Source organism: Pogoniulus pusillus, chromosome 29 (assembly GCF_015220805.1).
Source record: "Pogoniulus pusillus isolate bPogPus1 chromosome 29, bPogPus1.pri, whole genome shotgun sequence".
Taxonomy (NCBI): Eukaryota; Metazoa; Chordata; class Aves; order Piciformes; family Lybiidae; genus Pogoniulus; species Pogoniulus pusillus.
This window is the reverse complement of record NC_087292.1, coordinates 18251042-18268599: the sequence shown is the minus strand read 5'-3', so window position 1 is coordinate 18268599 and position 17558 is coordinate 18251042. Positions and strand designations below refer to the sequence as shown.

Sequence of the window (17558 nt, the reverse complement as noted above, 5' to 3'; positions counted from 1 at the left end):
CTCTGGCATATTGGAAGGTTATTGTTTAATGAGCTCTATGAAATACACAGAGGAGGCAGTGCCAGCACGTTAGCTGGCACAGGAATCCATCAGTCTGCAGAGGCAGTGGGCACGTTTCCCTGGCTGCAGCAGCAGCAGCAGCAGCAGCTTGTGCTACCCCTTCGCTGCCCATCAGGGCATCTCCTCCCAGCTTGTCATTAGTCCCTAGGCAATGTCTGCTCCTTGGTTATCATGAAACTGGGGAGCTGCACAACACTTACAGCTGTGGCCAAAGGTAATGTCACTGGGCAGGAAAGGATTCAGGCGCTTGTCTTTACTATCCAAATCGGCCTGCCCACAAAACAGCTTTTCTGTTACAAAGGAAAGTCCAGGATGTGACTGGGATGCCATTCCTCTGCCAAGGACTGCAGAGCAGCACTGAGTTTGGTACAGGCACAAGTGTGGGGCAAAGGCCTACCAGTGAAGCTGCTTGTTTCTGTGCAGAGCCTGCTCTGATCAGGCGAGCAGAGACCAGCATTTCTCCTTTGCAGTGCTGATTTGCAGTGCACTAATTACATACATTGCTTACGTCTGTGGAATGAATTCCCTATGAATTTCTCTACTGGCCTGGGACCAAGTGAAAGCTGAATATTTAATCAGTTGTGGTGTTGTATTGTGCTGGAAGGATTTTGGCTCTTGTTAATATCTGGATCATCCAGACAAATGTTTTTCCAAGAGCTGCCTGAATTTCTTGCAGTTGTGTGCCAGTTTGTGTTACATTTTTAATAGGAGGCCATAAATACTGCTTGGCACGACCAGTTAGCTCTGCATGCATGAGCTCTGCAGAGGAAGTGGCATGTTTCATTTCAAGCTGGATTCTTTAAGCACCTGGTGATGAAATGCCTGAGAGGGGCAAATTTCAGTCAGCACTTGAGGAGTGTACCTCCCGCTTCGGAGTACAGGTAGTGACCCCATCTGAAGTCCCAGGAAATAAAGGAGAGCAGGAGCACGTTCTCAGCAAGCTGTCACTCAGATGCCTTGATTCAGAAAGCTCCGAGCCCAGCAGAAAAGGAGCAGCCTCTTTTCACCCGCTTCTGCTCCACAGCTGGTTTGCATTAGCTGCAGCCTAGCGCCGCGGTGGCACAGCTCTGCTCCGCTCCGCCGCGAGTTCAGCGGGGAGAGGCCTCTCTTCAGGAGGGGTCAGACCTCACTTCTCGCAGTGTAAATACAAGGGTCCTCAGAATAACAGCAGTCTCCCTTTCAAAGGTCCTTAAGCACCAGGGGCTGACCACGCTACATTTGCTTTGTTTTAAAATGAGCTATCTTGCAGGGGAGGGAAGTCCAGGGGAGAGGCAAAGGTGTTGACAGTGATGCAGTGTGAGCTGCAAGGATCTGTGCTACTGCTGCCCGAGGAGAAAACCCTGCCCTGACTTCTGCCATTTATTGATTTGTTTGAGCTCATTCCCTGTTCGTTGTTAAGCAAGGAGGGACTGGGGCAAAGATAAGCTGTTGGAAGGAGAGCCCAGCTCCTGAAGCTAGGGGAGAGCACTGTGTGTGTCTGCAAGAGAGAAATGAGCTGGCAGAGCATCCATGACTTCTGTTCTGCTGTGCTCATGTCACAGAGGTGTTTGGATGTCACAGAGGCTGCAGTTGGTGGATTTTATTTTCATCACGTTTGTCAGATGTGAAAAAAATGCAAACCATAGGAGAGAAAGAGCTGGGGAAATTGTGAAGTTGACCTTGATCATCCTGCTTCTCATGCAGCTGGCATAGCCTGTGCTAAAACCTTATAGAAGCTTCACTGAATAATGGATTGGGCAAAGCCAATCATGGTCTCTTGGCAGTGTCTAGAAGGCTATGGAAGAGCTGGTGTAAAATGGCACACAGAGGTCTGGGGCAGGAACATCAGACCTGCATGGTCAAGCACTTGCCAGTTAGGACACACCAGCGTGGTGCTGCTGATGCAGTGCTGGTGCTGGTTTCTGTTCTGCCTCATTTCCAGGGGCTTTGTGGGGTGGTGCTCTGGAGGAAAGAATAGAATGCAGGATACAACCAAAGATGAGGGCCGTGGCAGGTAAGGTCTGACCCTGCTTCAGTGAGCACAGGCTGTGAAGCTCAGGAGCTGCCTAACTGCTGTGCTGGCACTGGGTAGCACTCTAGCAAGGGCTTTTCTACCTGCTTTGGGTGCACACTGTGCTGGTAGGGTTTGAGCACTGCACCACATCACTGTGACTTCTAGACCCACAAGAGTAATTGCTCTGCCTGAAGAGTCCACTGCCAGGCTATGAAGTTGGCAGACGGAGTCTGGAGCTGACAGGTTCATTCTAGGTGAGCAGGTGATGCCAGGGCACAGATCACACTGGGCTTGTCCCAGTTCTTATGCGTTTCTCTGACACCCACTGCTGGCCACTGCTGTGCTTGCTTCTGTAGACACTGCAGTATGAGGTGGTTTGTAGGGGGGCTGGAAAAGTCTTGGGACAAATTCCTGGCTCTAGAGTGTTCAGCTGAGTTCCCATGGTCCTGAGTCATGGGTCAGAGTGGAGACACTGCCCAGCCAGCTCCTCCTCTCTCTGTTGTTTAGGGGTTCACCTTGCTCAGGAGGAAAGGAGTTGATAAATATGTGACTGCTCAGAGGCCAGTTCTTATGCCCAGTGTTAGAAGGCTAGTTAGATTTTAATGCTGCCCAGGAGACTGGCATCTCATAGCCACCTAACAACACAGGAGGTGACAAGTCCAGGCTTCTTTTACCATGTCTTGGTTTCCATTAGTGGAGAATTGTGTCCAGGATGAAAATTCAGCTGGAGAAACCTCTAATCTTTGATGTCCCTGGAGTCACCCAAATAAAATCTTTTTTTTTGCTGGTGGTTTTTAAATGAGGGGTTGCACAGAAACAGTCTGATTGTGGTTGTAAGGATGCTCACATTTCCTGCAATCTGTTTTTGAGGACAGTCCTCTGATTGCCTCCCATGGCTGCAGCAGCATTTGATAGGAGTCATTAAAGGGAACTCCTCCCCAAAACAGAATAAGATTGAGTGACTTTGCCACGATTCAAGTCCTGAGAGTAGATATAAACCATCCCAGCACTTTCAACACCATTGTGGAGCTGGATTTTGCTATACAGGTGAGCAGGCTCAGAAGGATGGTAAAAGCCAGCCCCTTAAACTGCTCTCTGGTCCTCACTTATTAAAGCTCTGCGAGGCTCTGTAGGTTGAGTGCTCCCTGAAGCAGGCAGCTGGGGAAGAGCTTTGACTCAGAAAAGCTATGCTGTGAAAGGTCTGATGTCAGTGCCCAAAGTGCCCACACTAGCAGGGACTGCACTGGGAGACAAATGGACACCGTTTAGATGGGTCTGCAGGAGGTGTTCACGTGCTGCTAGGAGCAGGCACTGCTGGTGTCCGGGGCTGTGGCACTGCAGAGTCATGCTTGTCACCTGGGTTAGCAGTGTGCTGGTGTGGGGAAGGGTTCCTTATGCCTGATGGCAAACAGGTGAGCAGCATGTTGCAAAGGACATATGGGTTGAGTTTTCTTCTCCTTTACCAGGGCAGATAGTCTTGAAATACCTGCACAGCTGACAGCCATGCAACGTTTTATGAGCTTTCTTGCCCAGTAAATGCAGGCAGATGTTGTAGGGTTTGAAACCTTACAAGGCACTGGGGTATAGCTGGTGGGAGGTAATTCTGATGAGTGCTTAACCTCTCACTAAGAAAGTAGCAGCTTGGAGAAGGCAATATTTACTGCAGGAAACGTGGGCTTGTCAGAGCTAAAGCCTGAAAGGAACCTCTCTGAATGACCACGCAGAGCTTCAGCCAGATGTTCTTCCAGCACAGAGCAGTGCACACTCTGCTGGGAGTCAGATTGAGGCCTTTGCTTGCATCACTCCCAGCAGCTTTGTTTCCTGCAGGCAGGCAGCTTGCTGGGGTAAGGATAGAGGAGCTTGTAAAGCACCAGGCACTTCAGCTGGACCCTGCAGGCATTTGTTGTGTTCGTGCTGGCTGAGCAGAATCCTTGGAGAGCTCTCTCTGGAGCCCTGTGCCATTCAGCTGCACCTTGGATCTCAGCTTTGGTGTTCTATTTCAGGCACACTCAGAAGTGCCCGTGGTACTCCCTTTGAAGACCCTCGGGGGCTCTCTGTTCTGTTTTTTGAGTGCCCATGGACTGCCAATTGCTGCTGGCTTCCCGGGGAGCTGTGATCAATGCCTTCCTGTCCACCTCTGCTGAACCTGGCCAGGCATTCCACTGACTGCCAGCAGTGCAAGCCATCTGCTTTCCTAAATGCTGCAACTTGGTCTCTTTGGGCAGAATAGAAGGCTCGGAGAGCACCTCCCTGTTGTCAGGGTCCCTTTGGCCTGTGAAGCAAGAATGCCACCTTGATTGTCAGAGCTTGCTGTGATGTTCATCTGGGCTATATCACAGGCCCCCACTGTCTGCACCCACAGCTTCCTGGGACACCCACGTTCCTCTGGCATGCTGTGTTCACAAGCTGGGAGGAAAAGCCTACGTTAGCACAGCCAGAGCTCAGTTCCATTATCTCCTTTACTTGCTCTTTCATGCAAGGGAGGGAAAGAAATCCAGGCTGGTGTCACAGAGAGTGAGACAGAAAGGGGGAGGCTGAGTGGGAGGAGAAGCTGGCTTGGAGCTTGCTGCAGGAGCACAGCCCAGGTGACAAACCATTCAATTTACCACTGATCATTCAAAAGCACTTGGATTGATAAGGGAATGAGGGGGAAATAGCAAATGAAGCCCATCTGTATGAGAGCAGAAGCCTAGCAGCAGTCAGCCCACAAAGGGTCTCTGTATGCGGCGCCCTTGTACACACCCAGGGAAGGGCTGCGTCTCCTCACCGAGGCAGAGCCATGGCACTGGCTCTGCAGCCTGTGCTGCCTCTCCTGCAGTGACTGCATCCTCTGCAGCAACGTCTCCAGTGCCACACAGCTGAAGAGCTCTTCTGCTCTACAGCCTAGATGGTTTTATTACAAGTTGAATGTTCTTTAAGCTACCTGTGAATGAGGGCATTGTGACATTTAGCAGCTGGTTTGATTGAATACAGATGTGAGCCATATTCCATATGGAGAAGATCCAAAGGGAGAGATCCTGGGTTTGTTTCTGATTTGCAAGCAGGAGTTTGAGTGCAATTGCTTGACACTGAGCTACCCAGATAGATGGAAGCACATCTACAGTACTGCACATGTAAGCCCAGCTGCAGTCTGGGGCAGTGCACAGTCCTTGGAGCTTAGGAACAGAGAAATGGAAACGAGAAGGCAGAGGGGCAGTGGATGTGAGCAGCACCCACGCAGAGCTGGAGGATCCCCAGGGTTCCTGTGCATTGCTTACCAAGAGGCTTCCTGGCTGCGCCCCATGCCCCACCAGCAGAGCTTTCTGATGCCAGCCCAGTCTGTCTGAACAGTACAAGGAGAGCCAGCACCTGGGAGGGCTCCATGTGGAACAGGGCTCCATTGATCGTGCCAGCATGCAGGGGCTGCTGATAACTTCCCAGTGGTCCTGGTGGGTAGAATTTGCTGCTGCAGAACTGAAATGGCACATGGCAGAAGTCCTTTTGTTACAGAGATGTTTAGTTCTACTTTGGCACCTTAGGGAGGAAGAGCGGAGGCCTGGGGCTGGTTCTGACAGGTGTTCTGAACCAGGAGGCTGCCCACACAAACTGGAGCTGCCAGCCCTCGTTCTTTGTACATGAAGAGAGAGGATTTGTGCTGCTCTTTACTGCCTCTGGTGCTTGCTTGTTTCCCTTCCGTCTGAGCTCTTTGTGCATCACTCAGATCTCTGCAGTCCAGCCTGTAGACTGGAACAGGAAGTGAGCTGCAGCTGTCCCCATGAGCCAGCTCTGGTCCCCAGGACAAAGGCTACTGTTGCAGTGAAATGTTTCTGAACCCTTTTTTCATCCACATAATTGATTTTCTTAATTGTTTTACTTTTCCTCCCAGCTTTCCGTCCTTGTGCAGCTGGGAATAAACTGATGTTAGTAGCTTTGGCTGGTTGGTTAGCTCAAGTTCTGAGCTGTTGTGGTGCAGCAATGCTGAGCTGACAAGGTACAGTGATCTGGGCAGCTCTGAAGGTGTACCCCAGGGGGTGGCTGTATTCTCTGATGATGATGCTATGTGGCAGGAAAAGGGCTGTGCTTGAGCTTGGCTCAAATGCTGCTGCTGCCTGATCAGGGCACACAGATAGAGTCTGGGGTAAGTGAAAAACCTGAGCTGCCAAAATCTGTTCCCAGGCCTGACCTTCGGCAGGCTGTAGGAAATGCCAGTCCTGGGCACTCTCACAAGGCTTTAAGCAGAGAGATGAACAATCAGAGTTCAGTTCCTGTCTGCAGCACAGCCCTTCCTTGTGAGAATTCCCTGGGCAGGGGGGCCCAGGCTGCAACAGCCTGCAGGTACACCTGGGTTAGCTCAGCTAAAGAGGCAAAAATGTCTCTTGCAAAGCCCAGTGTCAAGTCCACATACAGGCTGTGGTCACAAGGTGGGAAGCCGTGGAACAGGAGTCCTTCCCCATCCTCTCAGCCCTGTGTCCTCTCCCTGCTCACACACCTGAGCTGCATGTGCTGGGCAGGCTGGCACTGCCCAGCCGGTGCAGAGCTCAGGGGCAGTTCGTTCCAGTTGTGCAGATCTCTCCTCTTAGCATTCTGTGTGTGGAAAGCAGGAAACTGTGGTGCATGTGCAGGGAGCACAGCAGTAAACGTGTTCTCTTCACAGTGTCCATGTAGAGAGCGATTCCCTGGAGGGAACTCATCCCTCTCGTGGCAGCACTGAGAGAGGCTGATGGATTGTTTCTTAATGGCAGCGCAGGGAGATCCAGCATCCCCCCGTGCTGTTCAGAGCTCTGCCGTACAAGAGCCGGTTTGTGTTCTGTGGAGCTGCTTTTGCCTCTGAGTGCTGAGGCTCAATTCCTTCCCTTGCCAGTGCTGAGAGATGCTGAGCTCCCAAGCAGTGGTTTCATCCTGCTGCTTGGTCCTAGCTTGTGGGCAGCTCTGCAGAAAGGCAAACCTGGCGTGGGTGGGAGGTGGGGAGCTGCCCACGGCTGACTGCACTGCCCCTCAGGGTGCTGCTCTGGGCAGTCTCCTCACAGGGGCTGTGGGGAGTAGGGATTGGATTCTGATCCACCCAGAGTTGTGTCCGAGGGGTGAATGCCAGGAAGAGGATCAGCTGAACGCAGCTCCCCAGCCAGCACGTGCCCAGGCCTCGGGGGACCTGGCAGTCACCTACACCCTCTTAATTTCCCTCTCTGCTTTCTTTCCCTCTGTACCCTTTTCTTTTTAGAGACTACATGTGGCAGCAAATTAGCTGTGGAGGGCAGAGTCCTCCCTCTTGTTTCTCTCAGGCTGGAGATTCCTCTCCCAGAGCATGTGCTTTGCAGCTGCCCTTGGCAGAGGGGAGTTTGCTCAGCTGCCCTTTCCTCCCCTGATCTGACATCAGAAAATCAAACCCCATGGATCTTTGGAAGAAGGCTGCCACACGGAGATCCTGTGGTTAAAACAGCCCAAAGTCATCCACGTGGTGAGAAAGCAGAGAGTGCTTGAGTGGGGCTCGGTCTGATAGTTCCTGGAGGTGACAAAATGAACCTCACTCAAGGCCACAGCAGCCAGGTGACAGCCCTGTCCCAGCCCTGTCCCTCTGGGAGCAGCAGGGCTCAGTGCTCTCTGCCTCCTGGGCTTTGGAGCATTTGGAGCAACACCTGCTACAAACTACTGGCAGAAGATTTTTAGTGTAGGTTCTCATCCAAGGACACAGCTTAGAAGTTCTCTACCCACTTGAAAAATGAAGCAGCACAGATGAGTGACACTGAGGCTAGAGCTTGCTGGGGAGGCAGGATCCAGAGCAGGGAAAGCCTGCAGCAGCCTGCAGCTGTCCTACCACTTCCTGATGAGAGGCAGAGGACTGCTCCTCTAGGTCTGTTCTGAACCTTTATTTCTCCACCTGTACATTTTCCTCAGTAATGGTTCCTCCAGCTGAGGGGCCCTGGCTGGGCATCAGCAGCTCCATTTGGGCCAGAGCCACGTGAAGCTCCCCTCTCCAGCCTAGCATCCCAGATGAAGCAGTGGTTTTGTTCCCTGCTCTCCCAGGAATCTGAGCAATATTGTTCATATGTTTGGGATATCAACAGCTGGGAAATTTTTTCCAAGTCTTCTCAGGTAGGTGGGAAGGAGGTTCCAGGACATAGCTCTGTCTGGAAGGGAGTGTGTGTGTGTATGTCTGTAAACATAACCTGAGGGATCCTTCCACGGGAAAAGGTGGTAAAAAAACCCTCTGCCATTATTTATTGGAGAGAAGGTGACTGATTCTTACATTTGGGATGAATCCTTGTCTTCAGCTTCATTCCCCAGCTCCACAAGTGGTTTAGTGGTATGCTTGCCCTTGATTGCCCTTCAGTAAGGAGACTTCAGCAGCAGCAGCCCCGAGTCTCCACAGCCTGTGTTTGCCAACATTCGTGATGCATTTTTCTGCTGAGCCAGAAATTGATTTCCTGTTGGAAATGATTTGTGTGAGCATATCCTGATGATTCTTGGTGTGTTTCATGCCCATGGTGTTCTTTCCCTTAGGCACAACAGGGATTTACCAGGGAGCCAACGGCCTGACAAATTCTGCAGGATTTAGTGCTGTGCACCAGGTATGGTTTAGCAGGGGCAGCCTTGGCATGGGCTGTAAGCACCTGGAGGTTTGGGGGTCAGAGGGCTCGTTTGCATGGTTCCATGTGTTTAAGGAGGCACTGCCACACGTCTGGCTCCCTCTGCTCTGCTCCCATGGCCTGTCCATGTGCTGCACCTCCAGGTACCTCGATTAGTTCCAAGGTGCTTGTGCAAACATCTGTATTGATGCAGCACAGCACTTGCAGGAGAAAGGTGTCCCAGCAGCCTCTGCCATGCTGCTGTGGCAGTGCCAACAGGTTCAGCATTTCTCTACCCTCTGACAGCTTCCAGATATGGTTTCTATCCTGTGCAGAAAGCTCCACTTCTCTGATCCTGCCTGGCTGCCTTGGCCCTGTGTCATGAACATGAACAATTGGAAGAGGTGTGGGGAGGCACTGCCAGAGACTGAGCCCTCTGAGCTGCCTGGCACTGCCCTCTCTGAGCTCACCCCTGTCTGTGGGCTGCGTGCCCCAGAGACCTTGATAAAGGGCTGGGCATAAGTGCACAGCACCAGACAGACACAGGGCAGATGTTTTTCAGCAGCAGATGGCCCTTCTTGATTGGACTAAACAAGTGAGAGTTTTGAGTGGCCAAGAAGTTGAGTTCCATGTTTGGCAGAGGATTGTTGACTGGTTTGGGTTTTCTTACTGCCAGCCAGGGGCAATTTCTTCAGTGCTGCAGTTCTGGGTAACAGCTTCAGCATTGGAGGTTACCTAAAGAGGGGGAGACACCTGGGCTGTGTTCAGTGGTCTGTGGTAACCTTTAAGAGAAGGCAATGGCATCCTCTCATTTCTTCTTCAGTCTAATTGTTCTTGTGACAACTTGAGTCTGCTCTTGAGAGCTCCCTGGTGATGGAGCGTTAATGAAATGGCTGTGTGGCAGACACGGCTGTGAGCTGTCAGGAAGAAAAGGGCTTTAGTCGTACTGGAGACTGTTTGTTATTTAATTGCATTTAATACCAGAGGCTAATTAGCATCTCTGAGCAAACAAGCCCCTTTTGCTGGCAGGCAGTCCCCACAGCGTGACACAGCTGCCTACCTGAGGAGGCAAATAGGTGGACAAGAACAGGAGCTGCAGTTGAAATGAAGAGAAACAAATTTCACCTTTCATGTTTTAGTTGTCCAGAGAGAAGTTTTCTAATCTGTTCCAGTGTCCTGCTTCTCCCAAAAGAGAGTGTATGAGATGTTTCTTTTTCCTTCCAAGGACTACTCCTCGTACCCAAGCTTTCCTCAGAGCCAGTACTCACAGTATTACAGCTCCTCCTACAACTCCCCGTACGTGTCTGCAAACAGCATCAGCCCTTCAGCCGTCCCAACCTCCACCTACTCTCTGCAGGAGCCTTCTCACAATATCAGCAGTCAGAGCACAGAATCACTCTCTGGTAAGTGCCTCCCCTCTCTTTGCAGGCTGGCAGCCTCAGCAGCTGCAGACACACAGCCAGCAGCTTGCTGTAGGAGGTCTCAGAAGTCTCTGCCCACAGCTAAGTCACATTTCCTGGCACTTAACAATTTCTCTTAGGTGGTGCAGCACAGGGTTCTGAGAGGAGATCTGAACATCCAGGCTCTTTGAGGCCATCCTGGGTCATGTTCATGAGTGTGTGGGGTCAGATCTCCTCTAAAGGTCACAGAGAAAGATACAGCAACAGCAGACAAAGCTCAGATCAGTATGTGTGAGTAGAAATAAGCTCCAAGCAAACAGCCATGCTCTGACAAAGCCCTCAGCTGCTTGGTCAGCTGCTGGCTGAAGCTCGACAGGGCACTGGGTCTAGTTGAGGATGTCCCTGCTTACTGCAGAGGAGCTTTGGAGGTCCCTTCCAACGCAGACCCTTCTGTGGTTCCATCAAGGTCTGTCCTCCCCTCTTCACCCAGCCTGTGATGTGTGTGTGCATGAATCAGTGCCTCGAGAAAGGCCTCTCTGGAAGGTCAGCACCAACTCTTTGTCCAAGTTGAAAGTTCAAGATACAAAAAAGCTTTAGAATTTGTGGCCTCTCTTTGAGAGCTTCATCATTCAAGTCTCCAGGCTGAAGTGGTTTCCAGAACTGCTGGCAGGTGATGGTCCTCCAGTGTGCTGGCCAAGGGCAGTCTCCAGATAGTGCTCCCCTACCAAAGCTTTCTCTGGCATGCAGCAGCGTTTCTATGAACCCCACATCATCTGCAGATGGCTACAGAATGCACCCACTGCAGGCCTCCTGAGCTGGGAAACAAATCTGAACCTCTGTGGCTGCTCTGGAAGAAAAGTCAACTAATGCTGGGGTTTAAAGAGAGGTGATCACAGAGTTCTCTAAAAGCAGCTGGGAGATTTTCTGTTCCTTAGGTCTCAGCCACTTTGAGAAAGGATGACTTCAAAAAAAGGCTTCTTAGGCACAACCCAAGCTTCTCTGGAGAAGGTTTTGGGGATTCTAGGAAGATGGAGAGGCCACAGCTTAGCAAGGTGAAAAGAAGAATAGGTCTGGAAAGGACTTGTAGTGCAAGGCAAGTGAGATCCAGGCAGGTTTGTGAGACTCAAGGTGATCAGAACAGAGACTTTGTACTAGGGGAGTTCACCTTCGGCTCTCTGCTCTGAGTCAGTTCTGCCGTGCTGTGCACGGGGCATGGCTCAGCAGGGCTGGCTCCCAGGCTGCAGCACGGGGGGATTCTGAAAGCAGATTTTTTAGAGCAAGCTCTCATCAAGTTTACACATCGAGAACTCAGAACTGCTTTTGCTTTCCTCTTCCACTGCCTGTCTAACCTCTCTCCTGAAAGGCAGGGGGGAAGTGAAACTCAGAGAGCTGAGCTTTCACTGAAACATTGCCTAAGGCTGCGAAGTGCCCTGCCCCTTGGGACGCCACAGAGCCGCAGCCTCGGTGGCTTTTGAAACTTCCACCGGATCGCAGGAGCCTAAAGTTAACTTCTCTGGCGGTGCCAGCTGCTGCCACCGACGGAGTTCGGTGCTCTGGTGGTGTTTTCACAGCGCTGCTGCTGCTCGCCGGTGAAGTTCCCTGCTCTGATCACAGGGAGGCAGAGTGCCAGGTGCAAGTTGGCAGCAGAATTTCTCTTCTAGCAGGGGAATATTCCACAACACCGGCAAAAGACATCGAGACAGACAGACAGCACAGGGGGACAGACGGCAAGGTCCGAGCCCGCTCCAAGAGAAGCAACGACCCTTCCCCTGCTGCTGACAGCGAGATTGAGGTAACCACTTCCAGTCGTGTGCCCTTGGTGCACCCAGCAGAGACAAAGGCGTGCGGCTGCTGGCAAATGGCAGCAGCAGGCCAGCGAGCCGTGAGGGCACAGCAGCAGCGGTGCCGGAGCCGCAGCCTGCACGCAGGGAGGTACCATAACTGCTCCATCTCACCGTGATCAGCATCCCAGGCTGTCCTCCACAGCTGCTTCCGTTTTCCTTTGCACTTGTCAGATAGTTTGCCGCTCTGACTCGACCTGCAGCAGGGCATTTGTGTGGCTGTGAGGAGAGCAGCCTCAGGCTGCCCAGCACACCCAGAGTCCCCCAGCTCCTGATGTCTCATTTGCCTGCTGTCACAGATGGGTGCTCCAAAGGCGTCTGAGGCCTGGCACAGCTGCAGCCCAGCAGGACACCTTTCCTGCTTGACCAGACTTTGCCGTTGCTCCCTGTGTAACTGTGCTTCTTTCTCCCCCCTGCCGGCCCTCCCAGCGCGTGTTCGTGTGGGATCTGGATGAGACCATCATTATCTTCCACTCCTTGCTCACAGGAACCTTTGCCTCCAGATATGGGAAGGTAAGACTCCATTTCTGTGGTCTGGTTGACTGGATAGGGCTGGGTGATAGGTTGGACTGGATGATCTTCCAGCCTGGTTGATTCTGTGGAAATAAACACTAGTGCTTGTCCAGCCAAACTGCATGGGCAGCTGTGGGGGCAGCTAAGGAGGCAGCTTCTCAAACAGCTGCTGCTGGGGTTATTTAGACCCTTTGGTATAAATCAGTCCTGTGGCATTTCCTCCTAACATGTGAAAATTTCATTTACTTCCCTTTCCTGTTGCTAGTAGCCTTTGTTCTTCAAATCTGGTGTTGTTCAGCTGCTGCTAGACAGGACCCCAGGATGTTCTCAGTGTCTGTCTCCTGCAAGGAGCCCAGCAGGCGGGCAGGCAGCACAGCAGTTCTGCCAGACCTGTGCTTGCTTGGGAGTCCCAGGCAGCTTTAGGAGCTGGTTTGTGTTGGTCAGCCTGGGCTGCCATGAAGCATGCTGCCTCTTCCCCATGTGTCCTGAAGCTCACACTCCTAAGGGCTTTCAGAGACTGCGTCTTCAGCTCTCCACCCTTCAGGGCTCCCCTTTGATATGCAGGCAGTTCCACTTGTTTAGGCTCTGCAGAATGAGTTTGGCTAAGGAGAAAGTGCTGGCTCTTGCCTTCAGCGCCACGTGCTTCATCTTCTTCCTGAGGCAGCTCTCTGTAATAAACACTTCAGTGCCTTTGAATTACAGAATGTCAAACACTTTTACATGGTTAGAAAAAAGACAATATCATTACCTAATTAGGGTGGATGACCTGGCTGGCAGCTGTTTCCACACGGGGCTTTGAACAGTCGATGCTGGCAGGAGGCTGGAAACTCAGCCTGCCTCTCTCCGCAGAGCAGAAATATGATTTGACATCATCTCATGGCCTTAGCAGCTGGACCTGTTTTACGAGGGCTGTAACAGGCTGCCTGTGTAATTAGGGAGATAGATTTATTGCTCACTGTTAGATGTGCCTGGTTGTAAGGGGCATAAAACAGCTTTGTGGTGTGGAAGTCTACTGCAGCGCTCAGAATGCTGCTAACACTTCCAGCAGCACCCTCTGGGAAGCAGGCAGGTGTTTGCAAGCAGGGATTTGTTCAGACCTGTGTGGGACAAGGTCATTGAAGTGGAACCACAGTGACCAAGGCAGGCTGAGGTGTACCTGTGTGAGCTCAAAGCTGCTGCCTGCACAAAAGAGAGAATTGGGCAGGGTCAGCAGGCAAAGTCACTCTATGTAGATCTGCTGTGCTGAGCCCTGGGTAGTGCCTGCAGAAGGGACCAGTCCTGAGCTGACTTTGTCCTAGAACAACTCTTCTGAAGCAGATCCCTTCATCTGCTGTCTCTTGCCTGAGTTTAGAGGACCAGGGGCTGGGATATGCTGCATGGGAGCAGATGGTGACAGACTGAAGGGTGTGATAGACCTCTTGACACGCTGCCACAAAGGCAGAAGCTGCAATGCCTACAGCAGCTGGCATGGGAATGAAGTGGGGTCAGGCAGGAGAGTCAGAAAGGGCCACTCGTGGCCAAGCTGTTCCCATCAGCTGTGTGAGCAGAGCTAGGCCATTGTGAGCAGCAGCCTGCAGAAGGGACCGGGGAGAGAGGGAGATGGGAAAATGGGGCCTGGAGGGGCTGCCTGCTTTGGAAGCCTTCTAAAGGTGCAAAATAGCAACACTGTTGGCTGCTTCCTCTGTACAGATGCCAAGAGTGGTACAGATAGGAGCACTCCTCCTGAATCAGTGAATCACCTTTGTTGTTAAGTTACAACAGGCCCTTAGAGAAGCCTCTCTAGAGGGACTTTTGTCACAGCTCTTCCTTCGTTTCATCAGTATTAAATTCCTCGGGGCTTTCCTGTAAGGGAAATGGTTGTGTTACTACAGTATTGTAGGCTAGGAGCTTGGTGCAAAGACAACCAGAGGCTTTGGTGGGCTTTGGAGCAGATCTTCAACTAAGAGGGAAACACAGCACAGTCAGGCAGGCTGTCCTGGGAACCATTAAATAGTAACATAGCTCAAAATGGTCAAGTGGGCTGAGCTCTCACTTACCAGTGCAGCAGTGAGCCAGAGGGTAATGGAGGTTCAGAATCTCTTACTTGAATAATGCAGGAAGCATTTATCTCAAAGCAGAATTAGTATCAAGGCCAAAAAGTCTTCATTTTGTCCTTAATTGCTCTTAGTAAGTTCATGAGCCTGTAACTAGACATGCATATGCTTTGGATCTGACCTCACACGTGGAGGCCTTGGCTCTGTGTGCCCTTCTCCAGGCAAAGTGTCACTTGATAGGACCTCCACTGTTCCCCTGTCCAGCATTCGTGCCCCAGTGTCCTCCTGTCTGCTGCACTGCACAGCTTCTGTGCAGCCCCTCAGCAGATCGATACTTACAGATGATCCACATCTCTTTCTGGGGTGATTGGTCTGGGACGAGGGGAGAAGGAGCATCAGCCACAGCTTCAGAGAGCTGAGCACAGTGTCCTGCCTTCCTTGGCTGTGCAGTCTCAGCTGGTTCTGGCCATGGCAGCCACGGGGAGCTGTCCAAAGCACCCTGACTGAGCAGGGGGGAAAGAGCTCCCCAAAGGCATTAGTGGCTATTAATCAGCGAACTCTCCACTGTCTGTCTTCTGACCTGAGTTCACACGAAAAGTCTCTGTGTTTGGTTCCTGAGAGAGACCTTTCTGGTCCTTGCCATAGACAGGAGCTCCTTGGAGTAAGTTTTGTCTTTTAACCCTCTGTTAAGGCTGTGAGAAAATTATTCTCTAAGCTGCTGAGGGGAGCTGTGGGTGCTCCAAGTTGACGCAACTTAGGTTGCTCCTTTCTTGGCCCCTCTGCCCAAGCTTTTTGCTCTGCCCTGTAGATGACATTTGCTCTTAATGCCTTTCCCATAGGTCTGGTCACTGCAGGATGACCTTTAGAGTGGCAGTCAGTGGCCTGCCAAGTCACAGCTCCCTTTGCCCACAGCTGAGTGGGTGCAAAGGTGCACAAATATGGGAGTCAGGGCAGCAAAGTGTCAAACCCAGGGACACCTCCACACCCTCATCAGGAGGCCCTCTGACGAGACAAGACAGGGAAAAAACCAGTTCCAGAGGCAGTTAACCCTGGATATTGTGTTTAGGAGTGTTGAGAAACCTGTTCTGCAGGCTCTTGGTCACTGGATGGGTGCAGGACACCCAACTGTGCCTAGAGGGCACAGCAGATGCAGGCTGTGGCTGCAGCTCCATACGCTGTCCCCCTAGCCCCTTGCATCCCAGGAGCCGTATGCCTGTCCTGTGCTGTTGCACTCTGGCAGACAGGCTCAGAGAGACAGGGACAGGACATCCCTCAGCCTTCCAGCTGCTGTGAAATGTGCTCTGCCCCTCCAGTGAGAGACTTGCGCGGGGACTCGGGGGCTTGCTGAGGGTCCCTCAGACACAGCAGCACCTCAAGACCTTCTGGGCAGAGCTGCTGAAGTTGCTGCTTGGCCGAGCAGAGGACAGGACATCAATTCTGTGACTTGGTGGTGTCCCAAGCAGGTCACAGCTGCTGTACGTGGGCTGTCTTGCTCCCAGCAGAAGCGCTGTGGGTCGAGGAGCCCTTCGCTGCTCGGACGTTTGGCTGGCAGGAGTGTGTGCTCGCAGAGAGGTTCCCCTCGAGTGAATGATAACCTTCAATTGAAAAAGCAGTCGTTGAAAAGTTCCTGCTTGGCTCTACCCAAGCTCCTTGTAAAACCCTTGGGCTGAGGGGTTTTGCCTCTCCTCTTTCCTGCTTTCTCCGAGTAGCTCTGTGCCGTCTGCTTTGTTCTCCCACAGCAGCCGAAGTGCCAGGGGCGTTTAGTCGAGCCCGGAGGTGATTCATGCCTCTAAGGGCTGATCCTGTCCTTTACTGCCCTGCAAACTGAGGAGGAATAAAACCCCACTTTATGGCTGGGCCATTAAAAACTCTCTGGAGAAGGGGCTGAGGTTCAGGTCAAGAGCAGCCTCCCCTGAGGGCTGCCAGCGCAGGCTGCACCACGGTGCCACGCTGGCCTCCTCGGGACGCAGCCTCACTCCGCTGCCGCTCGTTGGGCAGCTGGGAGCTTCCCAGTCCTTTGACAAACATGAGCCAAAGTGCTTAAGGACATCTGTTTATTTTATTTCTTTAATGAGAAAACCTTCCCATTTCTGCCGGCTCAGCTGTGTTTATTTACATTTTGTTAGTCATGTGTGGGGGGCACCTTGGGACGCTCGGGACCTGCCTTGGCTGAGCTGCTAGCAGGCATCCTGGGCAGGAAGGCAGAGTGAGCCCTTCCGAAGGAAAACACAGGCCTTGGAACTCCATAAAGTAGATTTTCAAAACAAATAGAGCCTAATTCACTCAGTAGATCATGGATTAAGTCAAGATGAATACAATTTGGAAAGGATTTTCTGAGGAAGTTGGAGATTGTTTTGCCCACTGGAGGCTCCCCCTCACCGTTAATGCCTTTTTAAGCTAAATTAAAACAGCATTCAGTCACTGCAGGTAATAAAACAGTCTGTTACTGCAGCCATGCTGCTGTGACAATTATTAGTTCATTACTGGGGAGAGGGGAGTAAATAATTCCAGCCATGTGATTATTTCAGATGTGTGTTTCAGACATCTGCATTTATCATCTGCACTGCTCCGTGGGAAGCAGCAGTAGGGACAGCAAGAGCAGACCCACAGCAGCTTAGGTGGTGGCATGGGAGATGCCCTCAGCTCCTGTGGATGGAACCTCCTGAGCTAGAGCTTAGGTGAGCAGGGAGGTTTCTAAGCTGGTGAGGGGCCTGGAGCACAGCCCTGTGAGGAGAGGCTGAGGGAGCTGGGGGTGTGCAGCCTGCAGCAGAGGAGGCTCAGGGCAGAGCTCATTGCTGCCTGCAGCTGCCTGCAGGGAGGCTGTGGCCAGGTGGGGTTGGGCTCTGCTGCCAGGCACCCAGGGACAGAACAAGGGGACAGAGTCTCAAGCTGTGCCAGGGGAGGTCTAGGCTGGATGTTAGGAGGAAATTGTTGGCAGAGAGAGTGATTGGCACTGGAATGGGCTGCCCAGGGAGGTGGTGGAGTCACTGTCCCTGGAGGTGTTGCAGCCAAGCCTGGCTGGGGCACTTAGTGCCATGGTCTGGTTGGTTGGACAGGGCTGGGTGCTAGGTTGGGCTGGGGGAGCTTGGAGCTCTCTGCCAGCCTGGCTGGTTCTGTGGTGCTAAGCACACTGCATGTGTGGCGCTTGGAAACAGTAGAGGATTGTTTTGTATAGG

At 52.2% G+C, this 17558-nt stretch overlaps 1 protein-coding gene across 9 annotated transcripts in view; it reads left to right on the top strand.

The window, feature by feature from the left end:
• Positions 1-17558, top strand: part of EYA2 (EYA transcriptional coactivator and phosphatase 2) — an 81012-nt gene that overhangs the window by 46614 nt on the left and 16840 nt on the right. For all 9 annotated transcript variants that reach the window (XM_064167890.1, XM_064167887.1, XM_064167883.1 and 6 more), the window contains 4 exons: positions 8531-8598; positions 9821-9998; positions 11657-11787; positions 12266-12349. In XM_064167890.1, the coding sequence (XP_064023960.1) occupies positions 8531-8598; positions 9821-9998; positions 11657-11787; positions 12266-12349 (461 nt within the window). The remainder of the gene's footprint in view (positions 1-8530; positions 8599-9820; positions 9999-11656; positions 11788-12265; positions 12350-17558) is intronic.